The sequence below is a fragment of the Tachysurus fulvidraco genome, chromosome 5 (genome assembly GCF_022655615.1).
Source record: "Tachysurus fulvidraco isolate hzauxx_2018 chromosome 5, HZAU_PFXX_2.0, whole genome shotgun sequence".
Lineage (NCBI taxonomy): Eukaryota > Metazoa > Chordata > Actinopteri > Siluriformes > Bagridae > Tachysurus > Tachysurus fulvidraco.
The window spans coordinates 19944853-19962350 of NC_062522.1; the positions used below are offsets into that span (position 1 = coordinate 19944853).

Consider the following 17498-nt stretch of genomic DNA (forward strand, 5'->3'; position numbering starts at 1 on the left):
TGGTGTTTTAGCATCACTGGGAATGAAACTAATTTACAGGTACATTAACAAATGTTGCACGATTACAATCTGAAAATATCATATTTAAAATAACACAATATTTGGTTACAATATGGTTCTGGATCTTTGGGGGGGAACAAAGAAAAAGGGGAAGGGGAAAATAAATAAATAAATAAATTAAAAACAAAACAAAGAAAAGTAAAAATAAAAAAGACAAGCTCTCCTGGTCAGCCTCCCTGTTATTGCAAAAAATTTGCAAAACAAATATTAAACAAAAGGCAAATCGCTGTCAATCCGCACAACTAATTAACACAATAAAAGGCACGCTATAGCAAAAACAAACTGCACACACATCCACAACATGCAGAAACATCCATACAAAATGGTACAAGAACTGAAAAGTCTGAAAAACCGTACACAAAAAGCTACAACAAAATGAATAGTAATAATAATCAAAAATAAAACACCAGGCGTAACAGAAGACAATGTTGATTGTTGTGTTTCTTTGGAGGAGATTGGTTAGTAGAGGTCCTTTTAAATGTATGTTATGAGCAACAACAGGTTGTATGATTGTATGTTAGGTTTCATCCAAAAAAAAAAACAAACAAACAAAAAAAAACAACAATTATAACAACAACAACAAGAAAGGATCAATCACAACAAACGTTCTCAGTCCTTTGCTGGTGCTTTGACTTTCTGATTATCATTTACAGGTAATAAAATATCCAGAATATTTGTTGCATTTGAGCCTGTGACATTTGGGCAGCAGTCAATCAATCAATATCCCGGACCCCTAATACCAGACTCAAGCAATGTATGATCAAATCTCTTCAAGAAAACAATACTGCAACAACAACAAAAAAAATAAAAATAAAAAAGTGACAATGTCAAAGCAAAAAGAAACAAGTCGAAAAAAAACAAACCAAATAATTGCAACTGGTAAAGCTTGTGTTCCTACTTACAAGATTTATAAGAAAGAAGAATTTGGAAAAATGTTGCTGCAAGATAACAGAGATAAAATGGAAACAAATCAAAGAACAGCAATAATAGAGATCCAGAAACTATAAAGAATGTCAATATGGTTGTGTTGGGTTTTTTTTTTTTGTTTGTTTGTTTGAGGTACTGACTTGCAGTTATTCACCATGCATGTACAGAAATGGAGCACAAAGGAAACAAGCAAACACATGGACAGTTAAGCCACAAATCAATCTGACGTTCAGCTCAGAATACTGTATTAATGACTTACGGAGAAATATGGGCTTTAAAATATGGTTTTTTGTTTTGCTTCTGTAAAATGAAAGACAAATGTTTCGAATGTAAATAACCCCGATTTCAGTTCCATGTGCATGTGATTCACTTCTAAAAAGTTTCCAGACTTTTGACCTTTACTTATTTTTTCCCCAGTTGTACGGCATTTCCCCCCCCATGTTATCACACTATGATTAAGAGACACTTAAATTTAATATGGTAGTCCTTACTGGACGATGCTGGTCTTACATCACAAAATCAATAAAGTACTAATTCTATTACTCCTATTATTCCTACTACTAATATTAATATCGTCCAAAAGTGTTTGAGCAAATTTTATTTGTAATGTTTATACTTGTTTTGATGAACAGAGAAGAAATAATAGAGTCTTAGCTATTTTTTATCCCTGTTGTCTCCCGAATTTGATTATTCACCAAGACCCACCCTCACATCAACACGTGCTTCCTCAAACACATGTGAAAACCTTTCAAGCTGCTGCTCAGGCTGTAGCACAGAGCAGAGTAACACACTTCGAAGAAAGCGATATCAGCATCTTGTTCGGGTTAGCATCTCGCTATTGCTTTTCACACTGCATTTAACCCCGTGTTATTTAAGCAAGGTTTTTTTTTTTTACCTGCTGTTATGAATCCCTGCCCTGAAGCAAGGTTATAGCACTGCTTTTGTTCTGTTAACTCCACATAGTGGTGCCAACAATGTACACTATGAAACTATGTGGTATTACAATGTTATATGACGAGATGCTGAGAAACCCCATCAGGAATTGAACAGAATGTGCCTCAGATGATTTGTAGACTCGCCACACTTTTCCACAAGAATTAGACATGGTTATTCATAAAATTAGCTCAAGCGTTTTCTTCTGTGTACTTCTGTATGTTTTCTTGCCTTTCTGTGTCTTCAAGAGACTTAAAACAGCCAAGGAGTATTTACAGTGGTGTGAAAAATTGTTGGCCCCCTTCCTGATTTTTTTTTTTTTTTTGCACATTTGTCACACTTTAGTGTTTCAGATCATCAAACAAATTTAAATATTAGACAAAGATAACACACGTAAACGCAACATGCAGTTTTTAAATGAAGGTTTTTATTATTAAGGGAAAACAAAATCCAAACCCACATGGCCCAGTGTTCAAGAATAAAAAAATCAGGAAGGGGGCAAACACTTTTTCACACCACTGTACATGGCAACATTCTGTCTCACTGATGAGAAAGTACGAGACACGCAAGTGAGTAGGACAAGTCACCTAAAGTGGACGCATGCTGTATTTATCCACTCCTGGTTGCTGACAGCAGAAAAATGAATACAAGAACGTTAACTAAATGTTCGAAAATGTATAGTGTTAAACATTAGATTAAGGTGAAATAAGATAAGACAGAATTCTATTTCTCCCGGAGTTTAGAGTGACCCAAGCTTAATTATTTCAAGTGTGAAAAGCACTTGTGTTTGACAGGCCAAAGAGAGCAATGGCGTCCTTCCCACTTGGCGAGCAGAGCCAATATTTCTTCCTTGCAACCTCCTCGATGAATGCTTTTAAGTGGCGCCAATCAGGAAGCACCATATAAACGGTTACCTAAAAATAGGCTTGTTAAATTACATCACTTTGTCATTTTGCATTAGACACCAAATATCTGTATTTGAAATACAAACTTTTTCATAAAGGACAGTTATAAATCCTGAAAACGTTCATTTAAAATGACTAAAAAAATAAAAAATGCTTGAGATACATTTAAGAAATGCCTCAATCACTTAACTGTACCTAAATAGTCAGACTTTCCTACCTAGTTCGGTAAAGAACTTCGCTACAGGATATTCTGAGCTGATAACTGCTGCAACTGCTTCACAACATTAATGCTAACTTAATGGAACATATGATAAAGACTCCAAATGCTGTACAATCTTGCAGGTAGGAATAGCCTATTTTGTATAAGTAAAAGAATGGAAGGAAATCAGGAAGGGAGGATAATGAGAAAAAGAACAGAAGCACACATGACTGCAAGATGTTTGGACAGTATTAGAGGTCCAGTACCTGTGAACACCTTACCCGTCACGCTGCTTTCTCTGCTGAGGCCGGTGTGAAGTTTGCAGTGAACGAGTGCGGCGTCGAACAGCCACTGGCCAAAAAGGTTCAGCACGCTGTTGACCTTTGGTCTGGTGGGAGCAGGCAGCGGGCGCGGCTCTGAGCTTGTCTGATTGGGACTGGACAAAGGAGAGGTGGAGGACGGCTGGTGCAACACTTTGGACTGGCCAGTCTGGAAAGCCAAGACCGAGCCACGTAGAATAAATTATACATATATTAGACATTTATTCAACAGAAGTTTGTTCCCGGTCCACTTTTTGTTTGGACAAGAGCGTGACGCTCCATAAGAGATGATATTTAGAAGAACAGTAGTGGTACAATTTGATGTTGGCCTGTGTTCACTATGTAAATATTACAATTCTAGCAATAGGATGTTACTTTGAAACTGTTACTTAACGTCCTACAGGCTTTCAGTCAGACTGTAGCATAGGGATGTGGTAGATTAGTGGTTAAGGTGTTGGAGTTAATGATCAGAAGGTACGGAGTTCAAATCTCAGATCCAAAAAGCTGCCACTGCTAGGCCTATGAGCAAGGCTCTTAACCCTAAATTGTAATATATAATAAGATTAAATGCAAGTCTCTCTAGATAAAGGCGTCTGTCAAATGCTGGAAATGTAAATGTAAATTATCCTCCTATATAGTGTTATGTATCCAGTCTATTTTGTGTTACTGTACAAAAATAAACAAAATATTTAGTCATACTGTATCTGATATTGCACGAATTATTGGTTATAAAACTGCTGTATAAAAGCACTACACAATCGTAGTGCTGTACGGCCAACATGACGTAGTGCTGATATCCAACAAGCAACGGTGCTCCTGCTCAAAGCCAAACTTGCAGTACTAGTCTGAGAAAAGTTTAGTTGTAGTTTTTGCATTGTTTCTTTGATGGAACGTACCGTAGAGGCTTTGCTGGTGGTTTTGTTAACCGCTGACGGTCTGTGTCTGCGGCTGTGAGGGGGTGTGGTGTTGGTGGTGGTTGGGGGTGGCGGCATGCTTAGCCGATTAACAGGGGTGGGTGGAGCGCTGTCTGAGCGGGGTCTGGATATACCTGCAGGGTTAAAAGAAAACACAAGACACAAGACAAGGACAGAGGTCATGACACAATTCACACCAAATCACTACTTTAGGCTACTTAAGGCCACACGGATTCAGCTTTGTAACTTGTAAAAAGACACTAAGTCGATCAAACACCAGGTGGTTCCAGAGTTGCTCACTTAGTTTCCAGCTAGTGAGCAAAAATAAATACATAAAATTTCAGCAAACACTAATCAAAGGCAGGTGCTATAAAATACATCGATAAAATCATCTATACATTAGACATCCATCATGCTGAATGGTAAGAAGTGATTGGGTGAGTATAGCAGATTTGCAATGATTAATCATTCACTCTGCACAAGATATCCTTCTGAGCAAATTGCAATACTGTAAATAAATGATTTGTTTGTAAGAAGTTCAGCATGGAGCAGAAACAATTAGAAAGAACGCATCAGAGTAAGACTGGAGAGCGTCTGATTTCTGAGCCTTAAGATTGCTTTTGGTTCTCTATACCCTCAGAACCATTTGTCATAAAGCTAATGTAAGGTTTCAGGAACAAAACTTTCATGTATATTTTTCATTCAGCCTTTATTTTCCCCCACATTTTGTAACATGTCCATGATTTTCACTCTTTTGCATGCAACTTTAACCAACCAATCAGACTCCAAGTCCCATGTGATTTGACACAAAACAAAACAAAAAACAACAAAATAAAATAAAAAAACAGAAATACCATAAGATGGTAGTCTGTCTCGAAATGCAGCAACACCTGGGGACAAATAGGATTACAAATGCTGACATATGAAATGAGCATATAGAGACAGACAGACAGTCAGAGTGAGATGCGCACGGGCAGAGAGAGAGAGATGCGCACAGGCAGACAGAGAGAGAGAGACGCGCACAGGCAGATAGAGAGAGAGAGACGCGCACAGGCAGATAGAGAGAGAGATGCACACAGGCAGACAGAGCGATAGACGCACACAGGCAGACAGAGCGATAGACGCGCACAGGCAGACAGAGCGAGAGACGCATGGAGACAGAGAGCGTGAGACACACGGAGACAGAAAGCACGAGACACACGGAGACAGAGAGCGCGAGACACACGGAGACAGAGCGCGAGACACACGGAGACAGAGCGAGAGACACACACAGACAGAGGGACACACACACAGACAGAGGGACACACACACAGACAGAGGGACACACACACAGACAGAGGGACACACACACAGACAGAGGGACACACACACAGACAGAGGGACACACACACAGACAGAGGGACACACACACAGACAGAGGGACACACACACAGACAGAGGGACACACACACAGACAGAGGGACACACACACAGACAGAGGGACACACACACAGACAGAGGGACACACACACAGACAGAGGGACACACACACAGACAGAGGGACACACACACAGACAGAGGGACACACACACAGACAGAGGGACACACACACAGACAAAGAGGGACACACACACAGACAAAGAGGGACACACACAGACAAAGAGGGACACACACAGACAAAGAGGGACACACACAGACAAAGAGGGACACACACAGACAAAGAGGGACACACACAGACAAAGAGGGACACACAGACAAAGAGAGGGACACACACAGAGGCCTACACACAGACAGAGGGACACACACACAGACAGAGGGACACACACACAGACAGAGAGGGACACACACACAGACAGAGAGGGACACACACACAGACAGAGAGGGACACACACACAGACAGAGAGGGACACACACACAGACAGAGAGGGACACACACACAGACAGAGAGGGACACACACACAGACAGAGAGGGACACACACACAGACAGAGAGGGACACACACACAGACAGAGAGGGACACACACACAGACAGAGAGGGACACACACACAGACAGAGAGGGACACACACAGACAAAGAGGGGGACACACACAGACAAAGAGAGGGACACACACACAGAAAGAGAGGGACACACACACAGAAAGAGAGGGACACACACACAGAAAGAGAGGGACACACACACAGAAAGAGAGGGACACACACACAGACAGAGAGGGACACACACACAGACAGAGAGGGACACACACACAGACAGAGAGGGACACACACACAGACAGAGAGGGACACACACACAGACAGAGAGGGACACACACACAGACAGAGAGGGCTACCCAAACAGACAGAGAGGGACACACACACAGACAGAGAGGGCTACCCAAACAGACAGAGAGGGACACACACACAGACAGAGAGGGCTACCCAAACAGACAGAGAGGCCTATCTAATATACTGTTCATGATACAGGATTACCTATTTTTTTCTAGTTCTCTTATTTAGACAGGATGCACGTACACACACGCACACAAACACACTCTCGCGCACACAAACACACACAAACACACACAAACACACACAAACAAACAAAACCACTCATACAAATACCACAATGCATCAGAAATGAGAATCGACTTATAAAACGTCCACCAATCTGCAGTCCAACGTTTTGAATCCCTGCTACATAAGTCTTCAAGACTCCATCAAAACAACCTCCAAAACCCATCTACACACCATTGCACTCCAAATACATATACATGTATACATATACAAAATAGATCAATCAATCAGTGGTAATGGGAGTCTAACCCCGTACTTGGTTAGGCACTAGTTGATTAGGTTGGTCATGTTTAGAATACCTAGAGAGGGAAGTCTGTCTCGAATATATCTCCTAGACAGTGCGGATCCTGAGAAGAAGAAAGACATGAGTTCCACTGATGCACACTGATACAAACTGCACCCTACACACAAAGCCATCAAGTTGCTAATACAAAGCATTAAGTAATTAGTAATTACACCTACAGAACACACTTTGGCAATGAGGCAGAGAAAGAAAGCATACAGCCCTGCACACAAAGTGGGGAAAACTTTAAAGGTTTGAGAATTATTATTGGCTGGCTGAAATACCCTGCTGTGTGATTGAATGTGTAAAGCATAGCATGCAACAATGACAAGCTTTAAGCACAGACACTAAGGCCATGACCATTTATGTCCATTGAACACAGGGGTCCTGGTGTCACTAGGGGATAATCAGCATTGCTACTTGTTCTGCAGTTAGTCAAACCAGCCAGTCTTATCCACATACACTGAAATAAGACACAGAGTTCGAATCTAAACAAAATATGTGCATGAAAACAGAATTTTTTTCATATCTAACTGTGATATTAGTAAACCGCTATTGCCCAGATTTAGATGTAGGGAGTAGAAACAGAAGGTGTGCCTTTTAATGAGTACCATAAGAGGGCAGAGTTTCATGAATCTCGTTTTTCTTAAAAACTGCCACACCTAGAAAAGGAAACAGAATTGTACTTTGGGACAAATTATAGTTAGGAAATTGTAATACGACACAAATAAATCTATTTAAAATAAAATCACAATGCTCATACTATGAAAGAAAAAAACAGAAAAATAGTAAAATGAGGTACATCCCAAATTGCATACATGTGCACTATTCCACTATACCACTTTGCTGTAAAAATAATGAAAGCAGGGTGTTCACAATGAAAAACCCCACAGATGATGCATTGATAAAACCAAACAAAGCCAAGTGTGGAATGTTGGACATGTCATGCACTCAACACACGCAGTTTTGTCTATGTAGCGGAAGCTAGCGGCGTCACATTAGGTAAGTTTGAGATCAGTTGGGAAAGGCTTCCTCTTGCTAAACGGAAGCCATAGTACATCATATGAGACGCGGTTATGGCTTTGTTTTGTTCATTTTTTTATTTTTAATTGTGATGCCTTTTACATTTTAAGAACATATACTTTATTTTTAACACACGTGTCAATACCATTTTATACAAAGTATGAGTGTGTGTTTTTCAGATACTGAATCTAGACACATTTCTCAAGCCTGGGCTACTAATGACATGCTGAGTTTCTGTTAATTTTTTGTTCCAAGCTTCAGATAGAAGCTCAGAGTGATGAACTTTGTGGAAAGTGCATCATGTTTGTTATAACAAAAGCTTTCATTCCTGTCCACTTGCAATAATAAAATAAGTAAAGTAGATCCTTTACAGTTTCCACTGTACTCTTCTTCGCTTCTGTATGACCGGAAATGAACGCATATTTTAACTCGCTGTTTTCACTATAAGAAAACATAAAATACAATTGATTGTGTCTTTGTCGTTGCTTGTGGGTTAAATTGATACACACTGTGCTTGTTGTAATTATGTACAGTACACTAGGTTTCCCTGGTACGGTATCACCCGTTACTGAACGTTGGTCTTTTCGTATTGTATGAGTCCAAGAATACGAGCATGGTGTCGAACTGATACAAGATACCATCGTTGGTACTGATGCATCGCAGCATAATATTATAGTGAGCATTCCTGAGGCTTTTTGTTGCCCAAGTTCAAATGCATTAATACAATTTCAACTGGTCTCACCTAGGAAAGCATCCACCAGGCAGCTGATGCCCCTCATGGCACGAAAGAAGATCTGAGGCAGCTGTTTGAGACATGGGTGCTGGATCACCTCCTGGGGAACGCTGCTCACCCCCAGCAGCTGCTCCTGGAACTTGGGAGTGGAGCTCACAATCACAGGGTTACTGAGATCCACTGGATTACTGTCATGGGTAAAGAGGAAAAAAATAAATAAATACCTTATTACATATTCACATATACAAAGCTAGTTTCCTAAATAGATTCAAATTGAAAATATTACATCAGTAAGACATCCTGCTGTGAGCCTAGTCAATGTCTTTAACTTTTTATTTTCTAAACAGTGGCTTCTCAGCTCTGCTCTTGAGGATTTCTCACACTGTAAATCTAAAGCCTAATCTTACACAACTCTTACGGTCATTTACAGCTTCTGAGCCTCAGCTAATTTGATAAATGTCCTGGATCTGAGCTGGGAACGGCTGTTCTACATTATCAGTTCTGTAACAAGTCTCTGGAGAAAATCGTACCTAAATACAGATCTCTGGTACAGTTCGTTTTTTTTTTTTTTTTTGCTTGTTTGTTTTGAAATTCCACCCCAATTCCATGAAGCCTTCATCACTTTCATTAAAATGAAAATGAACAGGATCTGCCAAACTTTTCCCTCGCTTCAACTCCCATATTAATTTGTATTTCCCTTAAGTTTTCCTCTTCTTTTCTGTATTAATGAAGATACTGTATATTCTGCAATATTCATACGCTTTGTTTCCTTTAGCAAACTCTCATCAGTGACTTGTGTTCGGTGTGCTTAAAAAAAAAACACCACACACAAATAAAAATACTATATACTTCTCTAGCATTAGCTATTGTTAAAGTCTCTTTAATTACTATATAAAACCCTTAAACATATGCCCTCTTATTTTTTCAATTTATATAAATCTTTCACTCTGATCACTATAGTGTGTGTTATACACTCTTAGAGATCCTTAAATTACACCTTTATATCTAATCCAAAGCCTGACTTGTCTTAAAGCCTTAGTCTTGTTAATGTCATTTAACACTGATTAATATCGGTTTGGTGCTGCATTTCCCTCGAGCTCTTTCCTGTAGCTGCCTACATTCATCTTTAAATCATGGTCACTGCAAGAAGAGCAAGACTTGACATACTACCCTTCAAGAGCAACATTCAATTTTTTCTCCGTACTGGTGCTCAGGGGGTAAAAGCAATTATTAATTAATTTTTGTTAAAAATGCTTAGACTTTGCAATCCTTTATTAAAGGAAGTTAGTACCCTGTATATTAATGAATGTCTGCACAAGCTACTGACTCACATTTCAGCAAGTGCATTAACATTATTTACCGCCTTAAAAGAAAACAGAAAATCTGGAAATCTGTAGAAAAGCATGTGTTAAATCAGTGAGTGGAGATAAAACTGTGTGGCTAAATACCTTAGCATGTGTAAGAAGCGATACCAAGTCTGTGCTACACAATCATTGTCCATTTCTATAGGTATGAGACTTGAATCCTCCTCTGGCACTTTAAAAGGAGGGAAGGATGGTCCATAGGTGAACCTCAGCAGTCTGAAAAAAGAATAAAGATAAAAGATAAAGGGCATACTGTACATTGTGGAATCACTGTTTAAAAAAACTGCTAAGGATTCGGTTTATTTAAATGCAATATTTATTAAATAAGATAAAGGAGCAATAAATAGAACTATGGAAATAAATAGAACTATGGTGAGTCTCAATCAGCTAAGTAGTTCAGTAATCAGGGAACTCTTCAGGGAGTCGGCCATTTTAAGTGTCGTCTCTCTCAATCGCAATATGCTTCCAGTCACTGGAACGTTTAGACCTTAAAAAAAGAGAAGAAAAAAACACCAACGCAACACAAAACCTGTGGCGCATCAGTGCTCACTAATAAATGATGGATGTACTCTTAGCCAACTAAGCCTACGAACGCAAGTAGCCTGTTGTCATTGTTGTTGCTCTCAAGTGATTACTTATGTTACCGAATTTTTTTATAAAATATACGTCCTATATGTAGGGTTTGTTCGTGCCTAAAGACTTTAAAGTTGTTAAGTCGTAAAAAAGAATCCACTAGCTGCCTACCTACAATCCTTCAAGTACCGTAACAGAAAGGAGTGTGATTAAGCTAACAAACTGATTTACATGATTGGGTCAGTGACTGATGAAAAAAATTACACACGAGTGTCCTGATGTGTACTGAGCCAGGATCCTTGTGTGAAGCATAAAGCCCGGGAGCTAAAGAGTTGATTGAGAGACACCCTATTACTACCTTCATGCCTTTATTCACATACTATAAACTACTCAGAGCTATTCAGACATCTCACACCGGCCCTTTTATTCTAATCACTTTGTCATTTCTACAGTTTCTCATTTTGATTGTTTTTTAATGAAATTATTAAAACAAAAGCAGTTTTAATTATGCCCAGGCTGACAGTCTATAGCAACCCAACATATGTCTACATTTGCAACTATATTTTTGGGGCAAAAAACTTTAGCGAAATTTAAACTGAGTCTGATTAATGATTTTGATCATCCTTAGTTTATTAAATTATTACACAAGAATTTTAGCAGCAAATAAACAGTGTTTCATTCATCACATTTTGGAGCATCTGCACTATTGCTAGTTATACTGTATAGAAGGAAGTAAATTCACTCTGCATTTAGATGGTGCAACTCCTAAGTAAACGTTCAAACTGCAGAGATCTTCTGATATCAAAAAAAGAAGGAAAAATACATTCAACTAAATTAAAAATAAAAGATAAAATATTTTCCTTAAGGATGGAGTGACACCTATTCTATAAAGGTGTCAAAGTATTTTTTTTCCTCAGACTGCTCCATATATGTAGTTTAAATGAGTGAAATTGTTAAATCTCTACGATTAATTCACGTCGGGTCGTGTGAAACTGCACCTGGAGGTAAGAGCAGCGATGACTTTGCTCCACTGCTCCACCACAGGTGGGTGGTGTCTCCAGTTTGCTAACATCTCTCTGGCGGTCTTCCAGTATGGTGGTGTCGGGAAGCAGCGCGTACAGGCCAGGAACCAAACTTCAAACAGTACACTGATCAATTTCTCAGCCAGCTTCTCTGCTATACCACCTGGAAGGGAACAAGTACATAGGGCTTGTAAAACACTAAATCCGCATGTCATATTGGCTAAACCGTATAAAATATTCACAGTACAATATCCATACAAGGACTGCTTACTTTGTTAACTTGGCATTTTCAAAGGTAATGGAATTAAATTTCATCATACTGCATCAGCTCTGTAAGTGATAAGTATGGCAAGAGGCTGTGTGTAGGGGGGAGAACCCAAACAAACTGAAATGTGGTAGGCAAAGCAGCACAATGTTGCCATGGTAACAAACCTCCCACAGTGGGTGGGGCGAGCAGTGTGTCATTGATACGAAGCAGGAAGAGAAGCAGCACCTCCCACGTCTCTCGGGCCATACAGGAGGAATCCCGGGCGAGTTTCTGCACTGCAGTGAGCACCTGCTGACACAGCTTGAAGTGCATAGGGCTGAAGTGCTCGGGCCTGAGAGACGCAGAACAGATGTACATTGGCTTTCACATAGCGCATATTTGTATTTGAGTTGAGAAATAGAACCAAATAATTGTTACAAAAATATTATAGAGGAGATACAGCTTATGGATTTTATTTGTTTGGTTCACATACGCAATGACACATAGTGGCAAAGAACAACAGCGACCGGTGACGCATAGATGTGGGTATGATTAACTTTAATGTTGAGAAAAGTTGAACTTTATGCAAATGTGGGGACGATTTCATGCAGTGGCTAACGACGAGAGTTGGAAAATAGTAGAGCGTGTGAGATCCGTGACAAACTGCACACACTGCTTTTACTTCATATGATGCATACTGCATATACACCGGTGAATTTTATATACAATCCATAAATTCGGGATGCTAGTTTGTGCCACCCACCGATACACATTATTACTATGGCAACCAGTAGTAAGAAGATCTAATGGTGACTTTATAGCACATTGACATGAGACCTGCCGAGAAGAAAAGCTCAGTATGTGTGAATGTCGCGAAAAAAAAAAAAAAAAAAAAAAACAAGGATCACAAAACTGATCACTGGTCTTCATTCGGGTTACATCATGTACATTCACATCACAAAATACAAAATATCACTATCACCAGTGAAAGCGAGAGAGTATTACATTCCAATAAAGTACCGCAAGCATTTGTTTTTCACTTAGTATTTGGTAGGTTTTGAAAAAAAAAAAAAAAACTTCTTGTAATTTGCTCATAACTTTTTTTTTTAATGTTTGTAAGCAACATAAAAGTTATTCATTCAGGCAGTAAATGAGTATGTATTAGTCAGTGCTATGCACACATTTCACCGATTATCAAACAGAGATTTTAAGTAGGTTGCGTTATATGTTTATCTGTCTGGGTCTGAACATTCAAAAAGTCTTCCATGTCTTATATGCCTTCAAAGATAGTCCACTCGAGTCAGTAAATTCAGAGGGAAACTCTGCTCGCTTTCAGAAGATGTTTGTTTATGTCAGTGAATCGTTTGACTCTTTAATGTTAGTGCATGCAATAACGGTGTATATTGCGCTGGGTGTAAAAACTAATTCTTTTTCTAAAACTCAGACATAGAAGCATACACGGAATACGTCAGTAATCTCTGGTTAAAAAATCCCACACAGACGGGAGTTCCATCACAAGGTTGTTACATTAAAACGTACATGTGAATGACATCCACTACAATCGGATTGTTTTGGCTTTTATATTATATGAACCTTTTTTGCATTCATGCCGAATATAAATTCAATTCAATTCAATTTATTTGTATAGCACTTTTAACAATGGACGTTGTCTCAAAGCAACTTTACAGAACATAAGAGACAAATCTGTACATCTGGGCAAGAAACTTGACAAATTACCAGATCTAGACAAACTGAACAATTCTGAACAAATCTTTTCAATGAACTGTCTCAAATGAATCGATTCAGTGACGACTCAAAACGAAAAACGAAAAAAAAACAAAAAAAAACCCAGAATGAAATCATGCACATTATTACCTTGGCAGGAAGAGGTTGTAAAGATGTTTGAGGATAGTCTGGACATAAAGGTTGGGCTCTTTAATGATGGGTTGTGGTATGGAGTCTCTTGGTGACACAAGTGCCATGATCCAGTCCGTGTAAACGTCCACACAGAGCTTGACTGTATCTCCGTCCGACGGAAGAGTCAGACCGTAACATATTACTTCCATAGTCCATTTCACCTACAGGCAAGCACAAGATCACAGGAAAGATGGGAGACGTTTCCACAAACTGTTTGTCAACCTTTTCATGAAACGGCAGGGAAACAGCGAGCTAGAATGGAAAAATGTATAAGATTCACTTAGAATAGATAGCATGAGTGACAACTCGTATAAAGCTGCGACGAAAGAAGTTCTATTATTATATTATTATGTAAAGTGCCTTCAAGCATCTGGAAAAATCCCTCTGTAAATAACGTGTTCCTTTCTTTTTTTTTCCTTCCTTCCATCATTCCTTCTTTTCTTCGCTTATTAATTAATTCATTCCTTCCTCCGTTCATTCATTTCCTACTTTTATTAATTCATCCTTTCCTTCCTTCGTTCATTCTTTCTTTACCTTCCTTCCTTTCTCTTTCCAACTTCAAGTTGCACAGACTGCCAAACTTTTTCTTTCCTTTTTTTAACATTTGGCTTAAGAAGAAAGAAAATGTTAAGGCAAATGAATGTGATTTGTACAAACATCTCAGCTAACCAATGGGCTATAGTGAGTATAGAATTTTTGATATGCATCTCCACTTGCAGACCATTTGCCCATATTGTGTCTGACACACTAGATAAATAATATTAATACCACTGAATTCCAGGTACACCAAGTGTCCACTGCTGATCAATCCCCATCACCCAACTGCTCAGTTGTATAAAAATAACAAAAAAAGTCAAGTCGCCTTAGATGAAGGCATCTGCCAAATGCTGGATGTGTCATGTATGTAATGTTTAAAGAACTGCTGTATAAAGGCAATACTGCACTCACAAATGCACTCACAATCAGCTTTGCAGGTGCACCAAAGTAACAAAGAGGAAACAACAGACGACTCTTTCTTACAAGTCAAACCATCACCTCCCACTGTTTCTGTCCAAGATGTAAACCTCCTCTGCATTTTCTCTACAGAACATTTTAAAAGGATTAGAATACTTAACAAACCTTAAGGAAACCTTGTCATTTTCCTGTATAATACATTTTATAAAGAAGTCAGAATTCTTTCATAAACTGTCGACAATTCGTTTCCTTCGGAGTTCACCCCATTTCTACACGCTATATATATTTTCAGATATTGTTCTTCACTTTGAGTTCAGCTTCATATTTATTGTCCAGCTTGCTGCTCTGTAGATTTGTTTTTCTTGCATTGTTTAGCAAGTTTACTAGCAAGTACATTGAATGTAGAAAGCCACAGCGTTTCAGATACTTCTGAACTTCAGATACGTCGGACTTAAAATGTCACAGTTCGGTTCAAGATTCTTTAGATACTTTAGAATTGTGGGTAATGTAGTATCTGACCTGTATGGTGTGGATTTATTGACATTGTTTAAAGAAAAACTGAAATGAGGCAATGGTACGAGCTCATGGTAATTAGAAAGGAGAGAGTTTATCAATCAATCGTCGCAAATCATTAACCGTCCTCGGGTACTAATGTTAATGAAGTTACTCTTTGCCAACAAATGACCTTGTTTGTGCACCATAGAAGATCGTTTTGTCTCAGAAACTCCCTCTATAGGATCAGCATGATGAATAGCCACTGTGGTGAAAGCTAGCTGCTGGAGAAACGACTGTAACGGTCATATAATACTATACTAAAATAAATCTGACCTCAGAGCATAAAGATATGTAGAACAATGAATGCTTATGCTACACTGGAAAGTCACTTACGGTTTTCTTGTCTGTTTTTCTCTGAATACCTGCATCAATAATTGTACTTACTGTAACAGTTACAAACCCGTTCTGTGGGTTTTTCGTGTGGGCTGTAAGCTGTGAACTGCGGTGGACCTCAATAATAATAATACCCTAAAATTTATAGCAGCACTTCTGAAGCGTTATTTAAGCAAATTTATCAAGACAATGTCATGATGAGAGTGTGATCGTTATGGAAGGCCGTCTACGGCATCTGTCTGATAACGCTAATAAATACCTAAAAGTAGCCGACCTAAAAACGGCGCCTACAAAGAAGCAGCAATAAGTGCGTTCCTGGCACTGACTCGCATTATCCAAATAGCTTGAGGCCTGTGTGGAAGCTCGGGGGTGGAGACGATCGATAAAGATCAGACCCGGAGAGAGACCGGAGGGAATTCACAGGATATCCTTCTACTGTTATCAGGCTGCACAGAAGCCTGCAGGAACCGCAAACACAATATAACAGATGGGGAAGTTAAAACTCAACAACATGAGGTGAACACACACACACACACACACACACACACACACACACACACACACACACACACACACACACACACACACACACACACACACACACACACACACACCTTAATGGTCAGAGTTTACAGTGCCAAATATCTCACAAATAAAAAGCCCAGAAATAAAAGGAAGTGCTTCAAGCTCACACATTAACACTGATACATGACTAAAGAATCTGCCTAACATCAGCAGGGGCAACGAGGGCAACGAGTCTCCTGTGCAAATCCTATGAACATTTCCAAAGCAAAATTATGTAAATACACCACACAAACCTTTCCTCCTGACAGGATACCAAAATGCCTTCACCTAAATACCACTCCAGCAAGGCTCTTAGTGTTCGTGCTAGTGACTTCACCTGCACAATATAGTACAAGTAACACCGCACAAGAAATACTGGCCTACGCAGCAGCCTTTAACCAAATACTAAATGATCTGTGTGTCATGAGCAGTTCCTAAAATTGCCTGAAGATATTCGGCTGAATGACAAATTAAAGGAAAATAACTTCGGTTTCGGTCTCCGGAGCCGCAAGGTCCGCTCCGAAAATGGAGCGGCAAAGCCAAATCATTTGTTTTTGCAGCATTTGGGTTCAATAAAGGAATATGAGATGATAGACCAGAATTCCAGCTTTACTTTCCTGATATTTCCATCTATGCATGTTATTCAACTTACAATACAGCACGTTTAAGTATTGGAACAGACAATCTTACATTAGATTACCGTGATTAACACTCTACGCTTACTTCCAGTGATTGTGTCGGGTAGTCGAGGTGCACTTCTTCTTGTTGGAGTTTTCAGTATGCACACAGTACTTTCCTTATTAATACTACAAAATGGTGTAAAATGGTGCATAAGCATGACAAACTGCAGTAAAAAAAACCCTTTTCACAGCAGCACGGTGAAGGTGCACAAACTGCACAAACTGTAAGCTCCAGCTTGGTGGCTGGCATTATGAGTTGCATAGCATGGAAAAGGCTATTGTTATTTGTTATTTCGAGTTTGTAGCAGTGAAATACAGGTTCATGTACTAATTTCATAGCTTAATGATGCAGGTGATTTATCATGTAGAAGTTTAGTCTCTGCCTCAGACATCGTGCCCACGATCCGTTAGCTGAACGAACAAATTGGAAACACTTCAGGAGTTTTGAAAGCGTCCGCTGAT

General features: G+C 39.3%; 1 protein-coding gene across 13 annotated transcripts in view; it reads right to left on the minus strand.

The window, feature by feature from the left end:
• ralgapb (Ral GTPase activating protein non-catalytic subunit beta) overlaps positions 1-17498 on the minus strand; it is a 38300-nt gene that overhangs the window by 17162 nt on the left and 3640 nt on the right. For 4 of the 13 annotated variants that reach the window (XM_047813488.1, XM_047813487.1, XM_047813486.1 and 1 more), the window contains exons 3-13: positions 13909-14111; positions 12219-12385; positions 11763-11949; positions 10276-10407; positions 8837-9015; positions 7683-7733; positions 7088-7135; positions 5113-5148; positions 4241-4392; positions 3306-3513; positions 963-998 (exon numbers count right to left, since the gene is read on the minus strand). In XM_047813488.1, coding sequence (XP_047669444.1) covers positions 963-998; positions 3306-3513; positions 4241-4392; positions 5113-5148; positions 7088-7135; positions 7683-7733; positions 8837-9015; positions 10276-10407; positions 11763-11949; positions 12219-12385; positions 13909-14111 — 1399 coding nt within the window. Of the gene's footprint in view, positions 1-962; positions 999-3290; positions 3514-4240; positions 4393-5112; positions 5149-7087; positions 7136-7682; positions 7734-8836; positions 9016-10275; positions 10408-11762; positions 11950-12218; positions 12386-13908; positions 14112-17498 lie in introns of all 13 variants that reach the window. The other 9 variants (XM_047813491.1, XM_047813490.1, XM_047813489.1 and 6 more) reach the window with 4 other exon arrangements.